General features: G+C 45.0%; 1 protein-coding gene across 12 annotated transcripts in view; it reads right to left on the bottom strand.

Annotated features, from left to right (window-relative positions):
- KCNH7 (potassium voltage-gated channel subfamily H member 7) overlaps positions 1–14,339 on the bottom strand; it is a 263,311-nt gene extending 248,972 nt beyond the window's left edge. For 11 of the 12 annotated variants that reach the window (XM_081199246.1, XM_081199245.1, XM_081199244.1 and 8 more), the window contains exons 1-2: positions 13,599–14,339; positions 9,964–10,194 (exon numbers count right to left, since the gene is read on the bottom strand). In XM_081199246.1, coding sequence (XP_081055372.1) covers positions 9,964–10,194; positions 13,599–13,674 — 307 coding nt within the window. In that variant the 5' untranslated portion in view covers positions 13,675–14,339. The remainder of the gene's footprint in view (positions 1–9,963; positions 10,195–13,598) is intronic. The other variant, XM_081199254.1, reaches the window with a different exon arrangement.
- Positions 14,340–16,374: the final 2,035 nt, after the last annotated feature.

The raw sequence follows: 16,374 nt of genomic DNA on the forward strand, positions 1-16,374 counted from the left end.
ACCATCACTGCAATTCAGCTAAGTCAGCCAGGACTCTGCTATACTTAATTGAAGAATGCATATAGGCTATAAAACAAAGGTATTATTTCGCACTAGAGAAGCTGATTGATCTCTCTGATGCAAAGTTGGAGGTGAATACTCTAATTTAAATATAAACACAATACCTCTCCCCATAGTAGAGAAGAGTGTAACAGGGAGACAGGGGTAGACCTTGGTTATATGCTGCACTGTGTAAGGGCGTTTGACACCCACCCCTCGCAACCCTTACAGCGCCAGCTTAAGCCAGGCTTTGAGATGGAGGTGTGAGGCTCTGGTAGGGTCCTAGAGCCCTCCTATCTTCTTCCCAAAACCCTGTAAGTGCTTGTCCAGCTTGGGGAAGGAGGATGGAGTACTCTAGGACCCTGTCAGAACCATCACATGTCTCTCCTGAAGCCAGGCTACTGTCTACCAGGCTTTGAGAAGGTGCCCTCCTTGGCTGTGCACCCAGTGTAACCTCACCACAGGCGCTGCCCTAAATCCGCCTCTGGGGGGGCACCCATGTACCTGCTCAGTTCAGGTGTGTGCTGCTATCACTTGATGGGCCACTTTGAGGCCTCCACTGCTCTTCCTTCTATTGATCTTTTAACTGGCCTTGGGCCTGACAGCCTCCAAACAGAATATATAAAGTTTAGGATGCCAAGATCCTGGTGACAAGTGAATCAGGTGGCAAATGTTTCCACCTTCAACTGATGTATGCTGCACAAAGCAGACCCAGCTTTGTGAAACATGTTGCAAGATTTACGCTAGGGGTGGGCAACATGTGTGGCCTTCAGATGTGATGGAACTGCGATTTCCATCAGCCAAAGCCAGCATAGCCAAGGCTCAGGGGTGACAGGAGTTGCAGTCCAACAACAACTGGAGGGCCACAGGTTCCTCATCCTTGCTCTGCAGTGAAGAAGGTTCATCTGTCCACATCCTAGGCAACAGGAGACCGGCAGACATTGAGCACAGATAGGGAAGAATAATTTGGAGCATTTCTTAAAGAAAAACATAAAATTTATGATTTTCATTTATAGCAATTTCAATAATTTTACAGTCATTTTAACATTTCAAAACTCAACTTCCTTCCTCCTCTTTCTGCGGTTCCTTAATTTTATTTTTTATCATTTCATGCATATTCTAAATTAACTTAACTCATTCTTTTATTCATCTGCTTTAATTATATACTCTTACAAAACTGCAGATTATTACAATAATCTTGCCAATGTTCTTATCTATTTATAATTTGTTTGTCAATATTCAATAAACCATTTCCATTCTTTTATAAAATGTTTGTTATCTTGATTTCTTTTTTTTCCCTTTCTGGTAAGTTTTGCCCTTTCTGCATAGTCCCTAAGTTTTTGTATCCATAAGAATAACTTGTATCCATAAGAATAACTTGGAGCATTCCATCTCTGTGAGATACATGACTTAGATATTTCCTCATGGCATTGTGAATATTAAAAATGGACAGGGTTTGCTGACTATTTTTCCCACTTGCTTGAAATGTGCGGGAGCTAAAGGAGGGCTTGGCAGTGCTCCTAAGCAGCTACCATCATCCACTGCGATGTAGGTCTACTGCAGGCAGTGGTGGCCGGTGCTCATTGCGACTGTGAGGGTGGAAGGCAGGGAGGTTAACAGTAGGTGGAGCCATAACCAATGTCAGTCAGAGCCACCCTCTGCCTGGTTGTAAGAAAGAAAGCAGGCAGGTGTGGCCTGAGGGCAGACTAAGGGTAGTTAGGCAGTGTCCTCCTTGGACTGCAGAAGAAACTTTCAGTGGATTGTGCTTCATGCTGGCAATAAAAGTCACACACAAGGTTTGGAGCTAAGAAGAGGGCCCCCTCTTGTTCTTGGGTTTTTGGATAACACCTCGGTGCCACCGTGCAGAAGGTCAGCGGCAGCAATGTTCACCTGATCTTCTAACAAAAGGCGTGACTAATGAGACGGCAGACTGTACAATAGCAATTGCTAACTTTCACCTCTGTGACTCGTGCTCTGTCATTACTTTAGCGGTTTTTGAGACGGAGCTTTGTTACAGGCTATTAACCTGGGCAGTGAGCTTGACTGATAAAACGTCACTCAGAACACCCATGGCAAATAGGTGCGACAGGCTAAACTGAAAAGGCTGCGTTGCACTTCGCCAAGGTAGCTTTAATGTGGGAGATGAACCTTTATAAATCGAGGGTGCTAAATACTATTCTGAGCGGGGGTGGGCAGCAGGCACTGTGTGGAATTCTGGTTTCCACTCTTGGATATTTTTCACTGGGCACTTCAGAATGCAATGAAACACGTGGCTTTTCAAAACAAAAACAAAAAACTCTGGTGCTGACTGTCTTCTAGACTATGTGAGGGGGTGGGAATTCCTCCCCCCCCCCCAAGAATGGGCATATCCTTTTCTTGGAAACCTTCCCAGGGTCACACGCCAGTGGTAGGCAGGGCCAAAGGCAAAAATAAACCCCTCTAAATTTTACTCTTGTATTGTAAACTACATTATACAAACACACACAGAGAGAGTTCTATGCTTGAGCCATTCAACCAAGAGAAATGTGCAGAGTTAAAGGACACATTCCAGCCTGGCAAAAACACTTTTTGGATACAAAGCAGGGCTGAGGAGGGGCATTCCAAGGGTTAGATAGGTAGGCCTGGAGGGTTCCATTTCGCCCCAGAGTCTAGGGTCCTGGCATAGGACAAGGAATTACTGGCATTTATTGTTGTCAGGTGCCTTTGGGCAGAGAGGCAACTTATATATACTTTAAAGGAAAACAGGGCCTTTTTGGTGGCTGCTCCCAGACTTTGGAACTCCATCCATAGAGAAGCTAGACTTGCTCCCTCATTGTTGTCCTTCCACTGGCAGGTGAAGACCTTCTTGTTCCAGTAGGCTTTGGGGAACTGACTGCTTTTAATGAAAGGGATGGGTCCTTGCTGTTTATATTGCAATTATTTGTATGGTTTAAAAAGATTTCATATATGTATACAATTTTACTTCTAGCAATGTTTAAGAACAATTTTTTATATATGTTTTTAGAGGTTCTCAATTTTATATGTAAGCTACCTTGTGTCCCATCAGGGGAAAAGGTGAGATATAAATAAATATATCATCATCATCATCAATAGAAGCCAATATAGCAAAGAGGCGATAATGCCTCGAAAAGGACATCTGGAGTTCAGTCCTCACTCACTCCATGGACTCAAAATGTGGCCTTGCGGGTGAGTCTCTACCATTCAGCCACAGTTCCTTAAATGTAAACTCGGGACCTAAGACTTGCCTTGGTGTGTCAGATCAAGGGTTCATGTAGGCCCACATGTCACAGAGAAGCCTGTAGCTTAGTAGTGGATGCCATGCTTTGAGTGCGCAGAAGGGGCCACATTCCATCCCTAGCACTACCGTGTAGGACTGAAAGAAGCACTCTGTCTGAAATACAGGAGGATCGCTGTCAGGGTTTTCTCTCCCCCCCCCCCATAAAGAGCTGTTGACTCACAAGGAAAGTCACTTAGGAGCCGTCTCGGTAGAGCTGAAGAATTAGAAGGGTTGCAAACTCCTCTCTTTCTCTCTGTGCCATCACATTCCAGCCATCCTGCTCTCCCTCTCCCTGTTTGCTATGAAAATAGCTCATTGGCAGAGCATACACTTTGCATGCCAAGAGGTCCCAGGTTCAATCCCTGGCATCTCCAGCTAAACTCCAGAGAGAAGCTGCCCGTTAGTGGAGACCATACTGAGTTAGATGGCTCAATGGTCTGACTCAGTATAAGGCAACTTCCTATGCTCCTAGGCATTCTCTCTTTGTTTGCTTATCACCCCTGGACCTTGCCATCACCCATAAGAACATCTTACCGACTCTCCTCACATGGTGATCATAAGGCTGAATAAGATGCATTGTACAAATGATAAACACAATATGCTGTTGAGTATGTAAATTCATTCCCCCTCCCCTTGCCCTTTAAACTATTGATTAGCAACTTCAGTGATTCTGGAAAGCAAAATTCTGTTTGTTTATCAGATCAACCCTCCGTGTTGCACAATTCAACAAAAGATGGTGGCAATATTATTTTGCTCTTTGGAATATCAAAAGAACTGTCAGAAGTAATTCTTTCCGGCTGTCATGTTATCTGTCACCACCACGTCCTGCCCTTGTATTCCTCCTCCACAAAATCTCTCCAGTTACGCAGCAGCATTGAGCAACTTCACTCTCCTGTCAATAATCAGACTTCATAGGATGTCTACACTTAGGTACCTCTGACTTTCATCATCTTACAGCGCACCCATCACACATGAAAAGGGCTGACAGGATACAGCGCTCCTTGATTTAAATACACAACCCCCCACCCTCGATCCCCTCACAATTATAGTTTTCATGTCAAAGCTTTACAGCTTTATCACCCCAAGCAATATTTTACAGCTGTCAAGTATGATTTATGCAATAATGGCTTAAAGAGAGAAATGGGAGTCCTCAGAGAAAGAGCTGTCACACATCTCCATGGCAAATAACTTTATTAAAACAAAAATATTGATATACTGCATAAACAGTATCTCCCCTCCAAAGATACCTAATCAGATCAGTCACTAAAGATAAACTAATTGTAGAAAGGATGTTATGAAGCAGATGAGGAGGAACATTGTTCCCTGTTACTCTAAATTTTACTAGCTACTAGTACCTATTGGGCAACTTTGGAAAACACTTTATTTAGGCATAATTGGTTATATGATTTTCATATACCTTGGTAATTTAAGACACACACCTTTCCTGAGCTGAGCAGAGTGACTGCAGTCAAAGGGAATGCAGATTATTTAGCTGTTCCATTGAGATGTATGTAATCACTTCTTTTCTTTTTTTAAAGTATTTTTATACATCAAAGTTTGGCCTGTTTTTCAAGTGCTCCTTTTGATTATGCCCCACCCCCTTGGTTATTTTACTAATTTCCCATAAAGGATTAGCTCATGGCATGGAATGAAATATACATATAGGCTTTGTGCTTTAGACAAATGGTTCTATTAGAAAAAAGGGGAGGGAACTACAAAAATGATATAGATACAGTTTAAGCAGAGTTCTGTAATGGGAGCCTCCTTTTCCCACAGGGTATATGCGTAACTCTCCACGGTGATTTTACATGGACCGTAGAAGTGTTACTCTGCGTCAGTTTAATTCGATCAATTGCTTGTGGTTTGGCCAACATTAAACCCTCTTATTAAAATCTCCTTTCTTCTTCCTGCTTCTCATGGAAATTGCTTCTTATAATGCTGGAACATCCCAGGAAGCTGAGAGCCATTCACTGACAGGTAGAGATGTTAACTTTGGTAATTCTTGAATGTGTTAGGAATGCAGCAATTGACGGCATTTTATTTGAAAGGGACTATAGCTCAGAGGGGTAGCATCTGCTTTGCATGCAGAAAATCCCTAGTTCAGTCACCAGCATCACCAGGCAGGACTGGGGAAGAGCCCAGTCCAGAGCCCTGGAGAACTGCTGCCAATCAGTGTAGACAATATTGAGTGAGATGGACCAATGGTCTAAATGAATTTAAGGCAGCTTCCTAAATCCCAATGACTGGTGACTGGCTGATTGGTTCATGAAAAATCCAACTTCCAGGTGAAGCAATTAACCCAGGGACACTTCAGGCCTGCCAAACTGAGAGACTGGGGGTAGTGGTTGTTTTTTTATTTTGCTTTTTTTTGTTTTAGGGCTTTTTTTCTACCCAGAACTCACCGGAACTCAGTTCTGGCACCCCTCAGGTGGGCGCCTTTGCCATTATAAGAGAACAAGGTGGTAAGTTCCGGCACCTCTTTTTCCAGAAAAATAGCACTGATTATTATTATTATTATTATTATTATTATTATTATTATTATTATTAATTCAATTTATATACCACCCTATATCAAACGACCCCAGGATGGTATACAACATTGAAAACACATTACAGAACATCAGTGATAAAAACATAATAAAAAGCATACTGACAGAAAGCCTGATAATAAAATAGTCATCGTAATAACAGTCCTCTCCCTCACGCTTTTACAGGCTGTAGATTATTCAATAGCCAAAGGCCTGGGTAAAGAGGAATGTTTTCACCTGGCATCTAAACACATGTAATGATGGCGTCAGGCAAGCCTCTCTGGGGAGCAGGTCATAAGAAGCTTTCAGAAAGTTTGAAACTTAGACTGCCATCCTATAACACTTACCTGAGAGTAAGTTCCACCTGACTCAATGGGTCTTACTTCTGAATATCCGCTGATAGTTACCTGCCAACATCTTAAGCATAGAGAAAGTAAGCACCAATGCTCATCCCAAAGGTTCACAGGGTGAAACATAGCTGCTTCAGTTCTATAAATATGCACATCCCATTGAAACCAATGGCATAACAAAGCACGTGATTGGAGCTGCTGCAGCTACTGCCATGGTTTCTATTTATTGCTACCTGGACACCACGCTGGATCCATTTCATTAAAAGTCTCAGGGTTCTGCTTAGGAAAGGGTTTTCCCCAACACTCCCCTTCAGGGGCTAATACCTGCTTTGAGCTCCTTCTAGGGGTGACAGTCCCATCAGCTAGCATTTCCCTCCTCTTCACCAAGTTGCTATAAAATATATCAGGCACGGCATCTTCAGCCTCTAGGGCCCTGTCCACCAACTGGCAACCTGTGGACCACACAAAGCCCACAGAGCGATGGTCAGCAAAGAGGGTGGCCTGGCCACCCCATTAAATACACCAGGGACGGGCAGGAAGCAGTCCCCATGCCCCTGATTGGCCTTGCAAGTGAGGCCTACCCCAAATGGAGGGTCCAACATGGCCAGAGGTGAGTGGCACCAGGTGACCATCCCCTCCGTCAACCGCACAGGAAGGTGGCGGCCTCCCAGGATGGAGCTCTAAGTGAGTGGATATTGCCCTAGTGTTTGGCACCTGCCTTGCTGTTTTAATAGACAATTTCTTGTCCTGTAGAAAGAGTTATGATTCTCTAGTAGCACCAAGGGCCAAACCCTTTCTTGCACTCTAGTTCTTTTGAGAAAGAGAGGAGCACAGCCAGGAGAAGCAGACGGTTGCACTGGACAGAGTGTTAGGTATGATGCAAGGAACCCCAGATATATAATCACCAGTCAACCAAGGTTGTCTTGGCACCAGTCACTATGTTCACATCTGCATTACAGTTCTAGATATTTTATATAAGTTTAACTGGATCTTGGGAACTGTAGCTTGGTAGCAAAGATGCAAAGTATTCCCCATTGGCAGTTAGGCCCTCTCAGAGAACTACTACAAAGGAAATGGCCATTCCATTAGTTCAAAGCTACCATTCTAAACACACTTACCACGGAGTAAAATCCAGTGAATCTAGGGGACTGACTTCTGAATTAGCATGCTTAGGTTTGTACTGGATCTTATATGTAGGAGGCGTGCCTTATATCTTGGTCTAACCTACATCACAGGGTGGTTATGAGAATAAATGTTGGGCAACTTTTATATAAGCTGCTCTGAGAAGCATGGAAGAAGGGCAAGATTTCAAGAATGCTAAAACAAATTAGCAAGCAACATTTGCACCCACTGAAAGCCACAGCCTTTGGATCAACAGATACATTTTCTTTGAACATTCAGAATGGAATTGAATCCAGAGCTGTTCTGGATTTTTTAAGGGTTCCATATTATACTCTTAGCACCAACAGGAGTAACTCTACCCACCATCCGTGTACCCAAATGCCAGTTTGGCAATGCCAGCGAGAAGAAGCAAAGCACCACATGTGTCACTGTTGCTTTAAAGCCTGATTCTCCTCTATCATTGCAGTTCTCAAATGAATGTAAACAGCAGGCTGGCAGGCCTCCAAAGCTAATTAAAGCTCCAAATTTGAATATACGAGATTACTTTGCATTTCCCCTTTGAGTACATGTACACAGTGCAAACAAAAATAGAGTACAACAGGCTTATGCATTATTCGGATTTGTTTAATGTCTGACTTATAATGCTGAATAATCAGAAAAGAAAACTAATTTAAACCTTCGGAAATAATTAGCATCACCATTCCCTTATCAGGCTGCATCATGACAAATGAACATGCATGCTTATTTTCCTTGCACCCCCCCCCCCATCAAAAGCATTATGCTGTATTGTTCTTAGTTCATGCCATGACTAATTATGTCAAGTATATTTCAGTCAGCCTGTAATCTTTCTTTCTAAAAACAATCGCCAAACTGTCCTCCGTCTGAAACAGGTAGATCCTTCTCCCCCATCCATTTTCCTCCTTTTTAAACTCTCTCCAGAGTAATTACTCAGTATTTGAAGCAGTATGACAGGGTGTTTGTTTAAAGCTGATTGTTTCAGGGCAAGACTCGACTGCTCTTTACTTCGACTGCTGAGTAGCTTATTCAGTCAGGTGCCCCTTTTAACCTAAGCGTATGCCTGAGCATGCTTTTTCCATGATGTGAAACAATCCATACAGATCAACACTCTCAGCACGGAATCTCCTTTCCTTCATTAAACAGCGGCGTCACTCGCGAGGGCAAGGGATCAGCAACACAACAAAAAACGGACACCACAGGTTACATGACTGTCAGAGATTATATGATCAACAATAGCATTGCTTGCATTCTCATTCTGCTTTCGCATACATTGGTAAGGATATTTCTGTCGGTAGATCTGAAACTAGGAAACACTTTCAGGCTGCAGCTATTTTCTGATAGGATTCAATCACAAACCTGGAAATTCAGGTTGTGCAATTAAATATTATTTGGTTGGGAGTTCCAGGGCAGCATGCCTGATCCTCTACCCTCCCAATCAAACTTTTTGTGATAAGGAATATAATGCACTGGAAAGTGAGAGATAGCATTTCCTTGTGGCAAAATCATTTAACCTCCCCACAAACAAATCAGAACTAATGCTCCATAAATAGCCAACGTCACCTAGTCTCCCTGCAAACTTTGTATAAATAAATCAGGATGGATGCTCAATAAACAGGTCATCCCGAAAGGACCTCAAATCTCATCATTAGTCACTATTCAGCACATATACATAAGCCCGGTGTTTTCATTAGCTTCAAGCACACATAATTCCTTGTTTGAATGTAGACACTACATTGATTTTGAGCAAGTCACTCACCAATCTCATAGATTTAGTTTCCCATCCATAAAATGAGACAACATTGACAAATTTCATGAATGAATTCAAGGCCAATTAATAAAAACATATTATATGGCTGAATTACATATGAATTCTAAACTCTTTTGTACAATCTGAAATAAAATGATTATGATGGTGATCATGACCAAAAAAAAGTTGTATTTTCCCAAAAGAGATAAAAATGCATTCAAAATTCAGCAGTTGTTCCTACAGATGGTGACTGCCTAACACATACTAACACCTGAAGGTGGAAAAAAAATCTAAATCATACAAACACTTGATCCCCCCCCCCCCGGTCAAGAGTTATTTCTATTCTTTAAAAAAAGAAATCACTTCCTGGAATGGAAATTGGAGGGGGAAGTTGAAAATTGCCATTTGAAACAACGACCTTACATCATTTTTATGCAAATTCTGAACAAACCCTGCTTACACACCAATCCTGAGGACATGTAAACAGAAGCAACTTGCCCTGATTGGAGTGGAGCATGATACCTCAGAGTAAATGTCCTTAAAAGAACAACCTTGTTTCACTGCATATGAAAGAAGTGCAGCTCCACTAGGGCTGAGGCGAACAGTTCTAGGTTTGGGCTGGTGCATTGTATAGGTAAGCCACTATCAAAAGTTTTCTTAATGTGGTCCTGCATTATTTGGATGACTGGCCCATTGTATTTACTGTACTTTTATTTTAGCTGCCTTTGTATAAATGCATGTTTCACACAACATAGCATATCTTATGTTGACTGACTCCTAACAAAACTCTGACCTGTAGTATCAAAGAAGCCATCTTTCAAAACCAGTTCCAAAGGAAGCCAATTTGTCAAAGACATTTTTTAAAAAATGAAACTACTTTACCATCTTTATGATAATAGGTGACTTCCACTTTTCTCTCCTCTGACCCAAGCAAAGCCTGAGCAATTTGGGCAATGTGGTGCCTTTTGGTCTCTGGTCCATGAAGAAAGTCACAGGTGCATGGTTTCTGCATGACGTCTGGTCTGGAGAATCCAGTCATCTCACAGAACCCATCATTGCAGTAGATGATAGCACAGTTCTGCACTCTAGCATTAGCAATGATGAATTTTTTATCTGCAATAAAAAAGTAATGCATTTTTCAGTAATTGTGCAACATTTCATAAAACCTCACAGCTGTCTGTCAGGAGATATTTCTGCATCTGACTGCTACAGTATAGTGAACTTCAGTAGATATTCAACACTACACAAATGTACCAGAGGTCTTTAAAAAAAAATCAATAAAAAGTAGATGAATTAAATCCAAAGTCACCTGGACTGCTGCGGGATTTGATCCAGGAACCTTTATTGCAAAACTTATCAGCAAATACAAATATGACCATAGCTTTTGTTGTGCTGAAAATGTCCAACAAGGGAAGGCTGGCTAGGATGGATATCCAAGTAGCCTGGAGGGAAGCAAGTAATAATTTTAGATAGGGTTGCTTGCCAAAGCTTAGGAAATAGGCTTCATAATAGGACTTGTAATAGGGGTTGCCAATGTGGTGCCAACAGAGGCTTTCCCAAGCACTAACAGGGTCTGTCCCCTTCTGAAACTAGGCTTAAAAGGAGTAGTCAACAGAATGGGTTGTGGGGTGTATATGCGTTTGTGTGTGTGGTGCCCATGGGCCCCAAAAGTTTGGGATTGTGAAGCAAACTCCAGCTTTAATTAAATCCTAGGTACAGACAGATCAACAGGAAAAGTGGAATAGGGGTGTTTTACTAATAATTTAACACCACTGCAAATAAATCCACAAAAAAATTCCATTTAAAGAAAATCTCCATTAGCCTTTTTGATACCTTATTGGTTATATTAGTCATCAGTTACATTAGTAATCTGGGGAGCACTGAGAAACAAAACTTTAAAAGAGAGTGAACAGTCCATTCAGTTTGCAAAAGCTTCCATGCTGGTCAGTAGAGAATAGGACTCGATTCCTAGGAAGCTGCCTTATCTATTTGTCCATCTTCCTTAGTGTTGTGCAAACTTGGGTCTCCAACTGTTTTCATACTACAATTCCCATCATCCCTGACCACTGATCTTGCTTCCTAGGAATGATGGGAGTTGTAGTCCAAAAACAGCTGGAGACCCAAGTTTGGGAATCACTGATTCTAGCTCCTAAGTGCCCACTCTGACTGGTAGGCACTCTCCAGCGTCTCAGGGAGAGGTCTCTTTTCGATTCAGGGTCTCACCTGGAGACAATTTTTACTTGTCATGTAACCAGACAAGTATACTTGTCTGGTTGATTTTTACTTGATTCACTGTGAGATGTTACAGTGCAACAGCAACATAAAGAAAGAAGGAAAACTACAGTATTCCCCTCTTCCTGCTTGGACCACTACTGGCCTCCCAGCACTCTCCTGCACAGCACTGCCAGCTTAAATGGATGCCTTCCCATACACGCTGATTGCTGTACAAAATTATGCCACAATTATTGCTCTGTAAAATGATGCCAAATTGCAGGGTTAAGTTGCAAAGAACAGCACATACACTCCAATAAGGAGCGGCTGACCAAGAAGCAAGTTCTCTTGCTCCAACTGATTTTCAGTTTGTTTCAGACCCAGTGCAGTTGATAGACTTAGAGTGTGATCCAAAGCATGCACTCTGAATCAAGACCCTTTGAACACAATGGATGTCACTCCTGAGTATGTGTATACAAGACTGTAACTTTAAGTGCGGAACCAGGCACACTTCTAGATCACTGGGAGAGAAATGGTAACCCAATCATTCTTATACAGTCCGAGTGTAACAATGTACGCTAGTCAGGCATTTCTCTTGAAACACTCATTCAAGGGTTCTCTCTACCAAAATGACATTGGCTACTCTTTTGTGCTTTTTATTTATTTATTTTTTGCTGAAGCTTCTATTTTTAATGGCAAGTGCAGCTTTGAAGCCACATCTGTCTTCACAATATGAACCAAGACATGATTCAGTCGCTCACCTGACTTCCCTCCCAAGCTGCATCAAAACTATCACATGGAAGAAATGTGAATGATTTACCCCCGTGAGCAACGCAACATGCCATTGTCCTAATGTTTACACCTGGAAGCATGATGGGAAATCTGAAAAGGCTGCAATACACCCTATATAATAGGTTACTCTCAACCCTTTGCACATTCTGTCAGATACTGTACCTGTAATTTACAGCTCATCCCAGATGGGGTGCCTGATTATTTACAAGCTTTCTTTGTGGCAACTGCAGCTCCTGTCACTCAATGGTCTCATTATGCACACCCTAGCAGCGATAAATAAATCCTCTGACTTTAATGGGCTACTTACATCTCAAAGGGCTGCAGGATCTGACCTTTATGGTGAGCTATGAGCCTATTACAATGAGACAGATTTGCAGTAAATGCATTTTACTCCTAAAATATCCTTCAACGTATTTTAATTTTACTACGTATTTAAGGGAATGTGCATGCATCCAACGTATTGTTTCAGTGTGTGGTGTTCGCGGTATTAGAGAACCAAACCAGACCAGGCATTACAGTATCTTCTTAAAATCATTGCCTGCATCCAAAAGATAAAGGCTGCAATCCAATGCACACTTAACTGAGAGTGAGTGCCACTGAACACAACGAGGCTTACTTCTGAGTAAACCCTGCATAGGATTGCACTCTAAGGCTGCAACCTCAAGTGCATTTACTAGGAACTAAGCTTCTTCTAAATCTATATGAGGTTTACTTCCGAGTAAACATGCTCAGAGTGACACTGCAGGCAAGGCGGTCCACTGCACCTATTTCACAATCTGCTGTTGAAATTAGGAAAAGGTCCTACAGGTCAGGCAGAAATCCAAATCCATCATAGTTAAAGTTTCCTCTGGAAATACCTTCTGAATCCTCCTGCTGGAAACTTCCATAAACTAATGCTAAACAAGGAGCCTCTGGGCAACGGGTCAAGGTAGGAAGGTGCAGGTTGTTTGGGAATATAGGAAACTGCCTTGAACAGAATCAGACCACTAATCTAGACTGGCAGCTGCTGTCCAGGGTTTTAAGCAGGAGGGGAACCTCACCCCACCTGGAAATGCCAGGGATCGAACCTGGCACCTTCCGCATGCATGCATGCAAAGCAGATGCTCTGCCCCTGAGCTAATTCTCTCTGCTGGCATTTCCCAGGACACCCCAATCTACTTCAAACCCCACTCCCGATGGAGAAAATGGGAGGTTTCATAAGCAAGCCTTCTGTACGTTCTGACTCACTTGGTCGGTCCCAAGGCGGACAGGCAGGTATATATAGCTAAGAGTTCACTGCATGACAAGCCGAGAGTTTAAGCGAAATGTTTCTGGACCAGAAAGGAAGGATGGGAAGGGAAGCCACCCTGAGACATGTTCTGGGTTCCAGCTCAGACTTTTCCCGTCCGACAGCCTTTGGCTCAACTTCGCCCGCCTCAGAGCTCCTGCCCTAGACCCCCCCCCCCACAACCAACCCAGCCCCCTTTCCCCATTCCCCCTTGCGCAAGAAACGCCAAGGTTGGCGGAGAACTTACTCTGTCCTTCGAATTTGCGGATGATGGTCCCCAAGAAGGTGTTCTGTGGTGCCACATGACCTCGGCGAACAGGCATGGTGCCCCTCGCGCGTCGCCTTCCCCCAGCCCAGGCGCGGCGGCGAGGAATCCTCGGCGGCGGCGGCGGCTTTCGCTCGCTCCGTTTCCCGGGCGCGCTCCGTTCGCTGGGCGCCTGGTTCTCGAGCTAGCCTTTGCGAGAAAGCATCGTCCCTTCGGGCCGCGGGGGCAGCTCGCCGCTCGCTTAGCTCAGCAGCGCGCCGCCGCTTGCCCTCCCGGACTCAGCTCCATGCTCGCCTAGCGCCTCGGGGCGAACCTGACCCGCTCTGGGCCGGGATGGATGGAGTGGGCAGGGAGGCGGCCAGGGGCGCGTCGAGGCGCAGCGCGGCGACGAGGGCGACTCGCCTAGGCGATGGAGGTGCGCCGGGGCGCGTCTCTCTCTCTCCGCCTCGCTTCTGCTCCTCCTTGCCGAGCCCAGCCCTTCAACCTACTCGCCCTTTTGCAAGGAACAGCCGAGGCTGCCTGGGTCGCTCCGGCGCGGCGTCGAGCGGTGCTCAGAGCGGCGAGAGTGAGTGTGGTGACGCGTCCCCGCCGAGCCGCCTGCGGGCAGCTCCGGAGCGGCTCGCAGCAGCTCGGGTTACTCAAGCGTGCTTCAGCAGGAGCCAGCCAATAAATCTCTCCCGGGCGACGAGAGCGCGCTCAGACACGCGAGCGACCGCGCGCACACACACACAGCTCCGGTAGGGATCGGCTACACAAGAGGCAGCCACGTCCCCTCTCCCTCCCCTCCAACACACACCCCAAACGCAGCGGAGACAACACGGAGAGGCACAAGTCAGGCGGAGGAGAGAGAAAAGGAAACCAATGCCTCACGCTTCGTCTTACAAGGCGACCCACACACCCAAAGAGGCCGACTTGAATAATATAAGGGGGGGGGGGGGAGTCACGCCCTGCATAATCAGTCACAAGATTGCTCACACCCCATTTGAATTGCAGGTGGGTGTTTTATTGGAGAGGGGCAAAGGGACCTCGGCCCTAGGAGTTGGCTCCTATGCACCCACGCTCCTCCGCCTCCCCACACAGGTCGACTTGGACGTGTGGGGAAGACTACGAGTACGAAATAGTACTCCGGAGCATAGGCAGAGTTTGGCTCCTCTCTCTCGTTGAACGACCACTTAGGGCGAGCCCAGGCCACAGCAGCTAAGGGAATGGGGCGACCTGCGTGGGTGGGTGGGTGCTGGGTGGGTGGCCTTCCAAATAAGGCCACTCCCTCCGGTCAGCTCCAAAGGGATGAGGGGAGCTTTAGTCTAGCCATATCTGGGCCGGGGGATCCCCGATAAAAGACACAGCTGTGTGCTGTGTCTAAAGTGCCTCTCTGTCTTGGGTGAGGGAGTCCTTCTAGACGGCTCAACTTTACCTAGCCAGGAAGGATTGGGGGGGAGTCTATGTTCTCAAACGTGTGGAAAAGGGGAGGAGCAGCAGCCGTAGAGCACGTGCAAAGCGCAGCGCTCCGTACCCCACCCGCAGAAGTGCCTTGCTCATTTTTGGATGAAGGCAAATGGCTTCGCCGAGCATGAAGCTCATCTATACTGTTCGGTGGCAGTTAAGGCAAGACTCTGGTTTTTACCACCTCAGCTGTTGTTGCTCCACCACCCAGGGAGACTCATGATCCCGGTGAGATTTGTTCTGGGTGCTCTCTTAGTCCAAAGGTTATGGACACACGCTGCCAATCCAATCCTGAGTCAGGATCCTGCGAGGCAGAACCTTTGTGGATTCGAGGGGGAGCGCAGTCTTGCTCTGCAAACTTTGCAATCCGTTTACTTCAAGCGGGCGAGATGGGCGTACCATGGACAGCTTTTCCCACCAAAGGAAAACGGACAGCGCGTTTACCGCAAACTGCCGTGTGCCATTTGGGTTTGTCGCCTGCGGAGGCTGGTCCACTAGGGCAGATGGGGCAGTGCCCCACCGGCCGATCTCCCACCTCCTTGCCTTCGGATTTACATACAAGCAAGCGGGCGACACTGGCTATCGGCTTCCTACTGTCAGTGTCAGCATTATAGAATTCAGCAGGGAGGAGGAAAGGAGCAAACCTAGAATTAGCTGGCCCTGTCTGTCTTTGGCTCTAGCTCCACCTACTGTTGGCCTCCGTGCCTTCTGTCCTACCAGTCCCAAAGGGCACCAGTCACCACTGGAGATGCCTCCACCCTGGTTTCCTTTATTTTGACAGCATTTAGCCTCATCCTATCCATGGGTGGTAGTCAACTGACCCATTGGCATTAATGGACCTAACTTAGTCATATTTTCTTTGTAGTAAGAGAGATTTCAATGAGATTTATAGTGTAATCCTACAGAAATAAGTCTTACTGGGTTCAATGAAAATTATTTCCTGATGTATAGGAGTGCAGCTTTACTCTCAGGTAAGTGTGCATAGGATTGTAGTAGCTCCGGCCTTTCTTTTCACCTTACACTACAGTTAAACTGAAGTTACTTGCTTACACTTCCCTTTACTGTAAGCCTAATTGTCTCCAGTTTGTCTACCAGCTAAAACACCTCCCCCCCTTATAAGCCAAGAAAAAGAATGCAATGTCTACACAGGCCAGTAGACTGCCTGTGCTCAGAAGTACAATGTACATCAGGCAAGCTCATAGTTTGCAACCTTGTGAACAACACTTTGCAAGAGCACCATTTAAAAAAAAAAATTCAAATCTCACCAAGCTATCTAGCTATCCTTCTGTGGCCATTAGGCCTTATGTAATTGGTA

This window comes from Podarcis bocagei (assembly GCF_964188305.1).
Source record: "Podarcis bocagei genome assembly, chromosome: 1".
Taxonomy (NCBI): domain Eukaryota; kingdom Metazoa; phylum Chordata; class Lepidosauria; order Squamata; family Lacertidae; genus Podarcis; species Podarcis bocagei.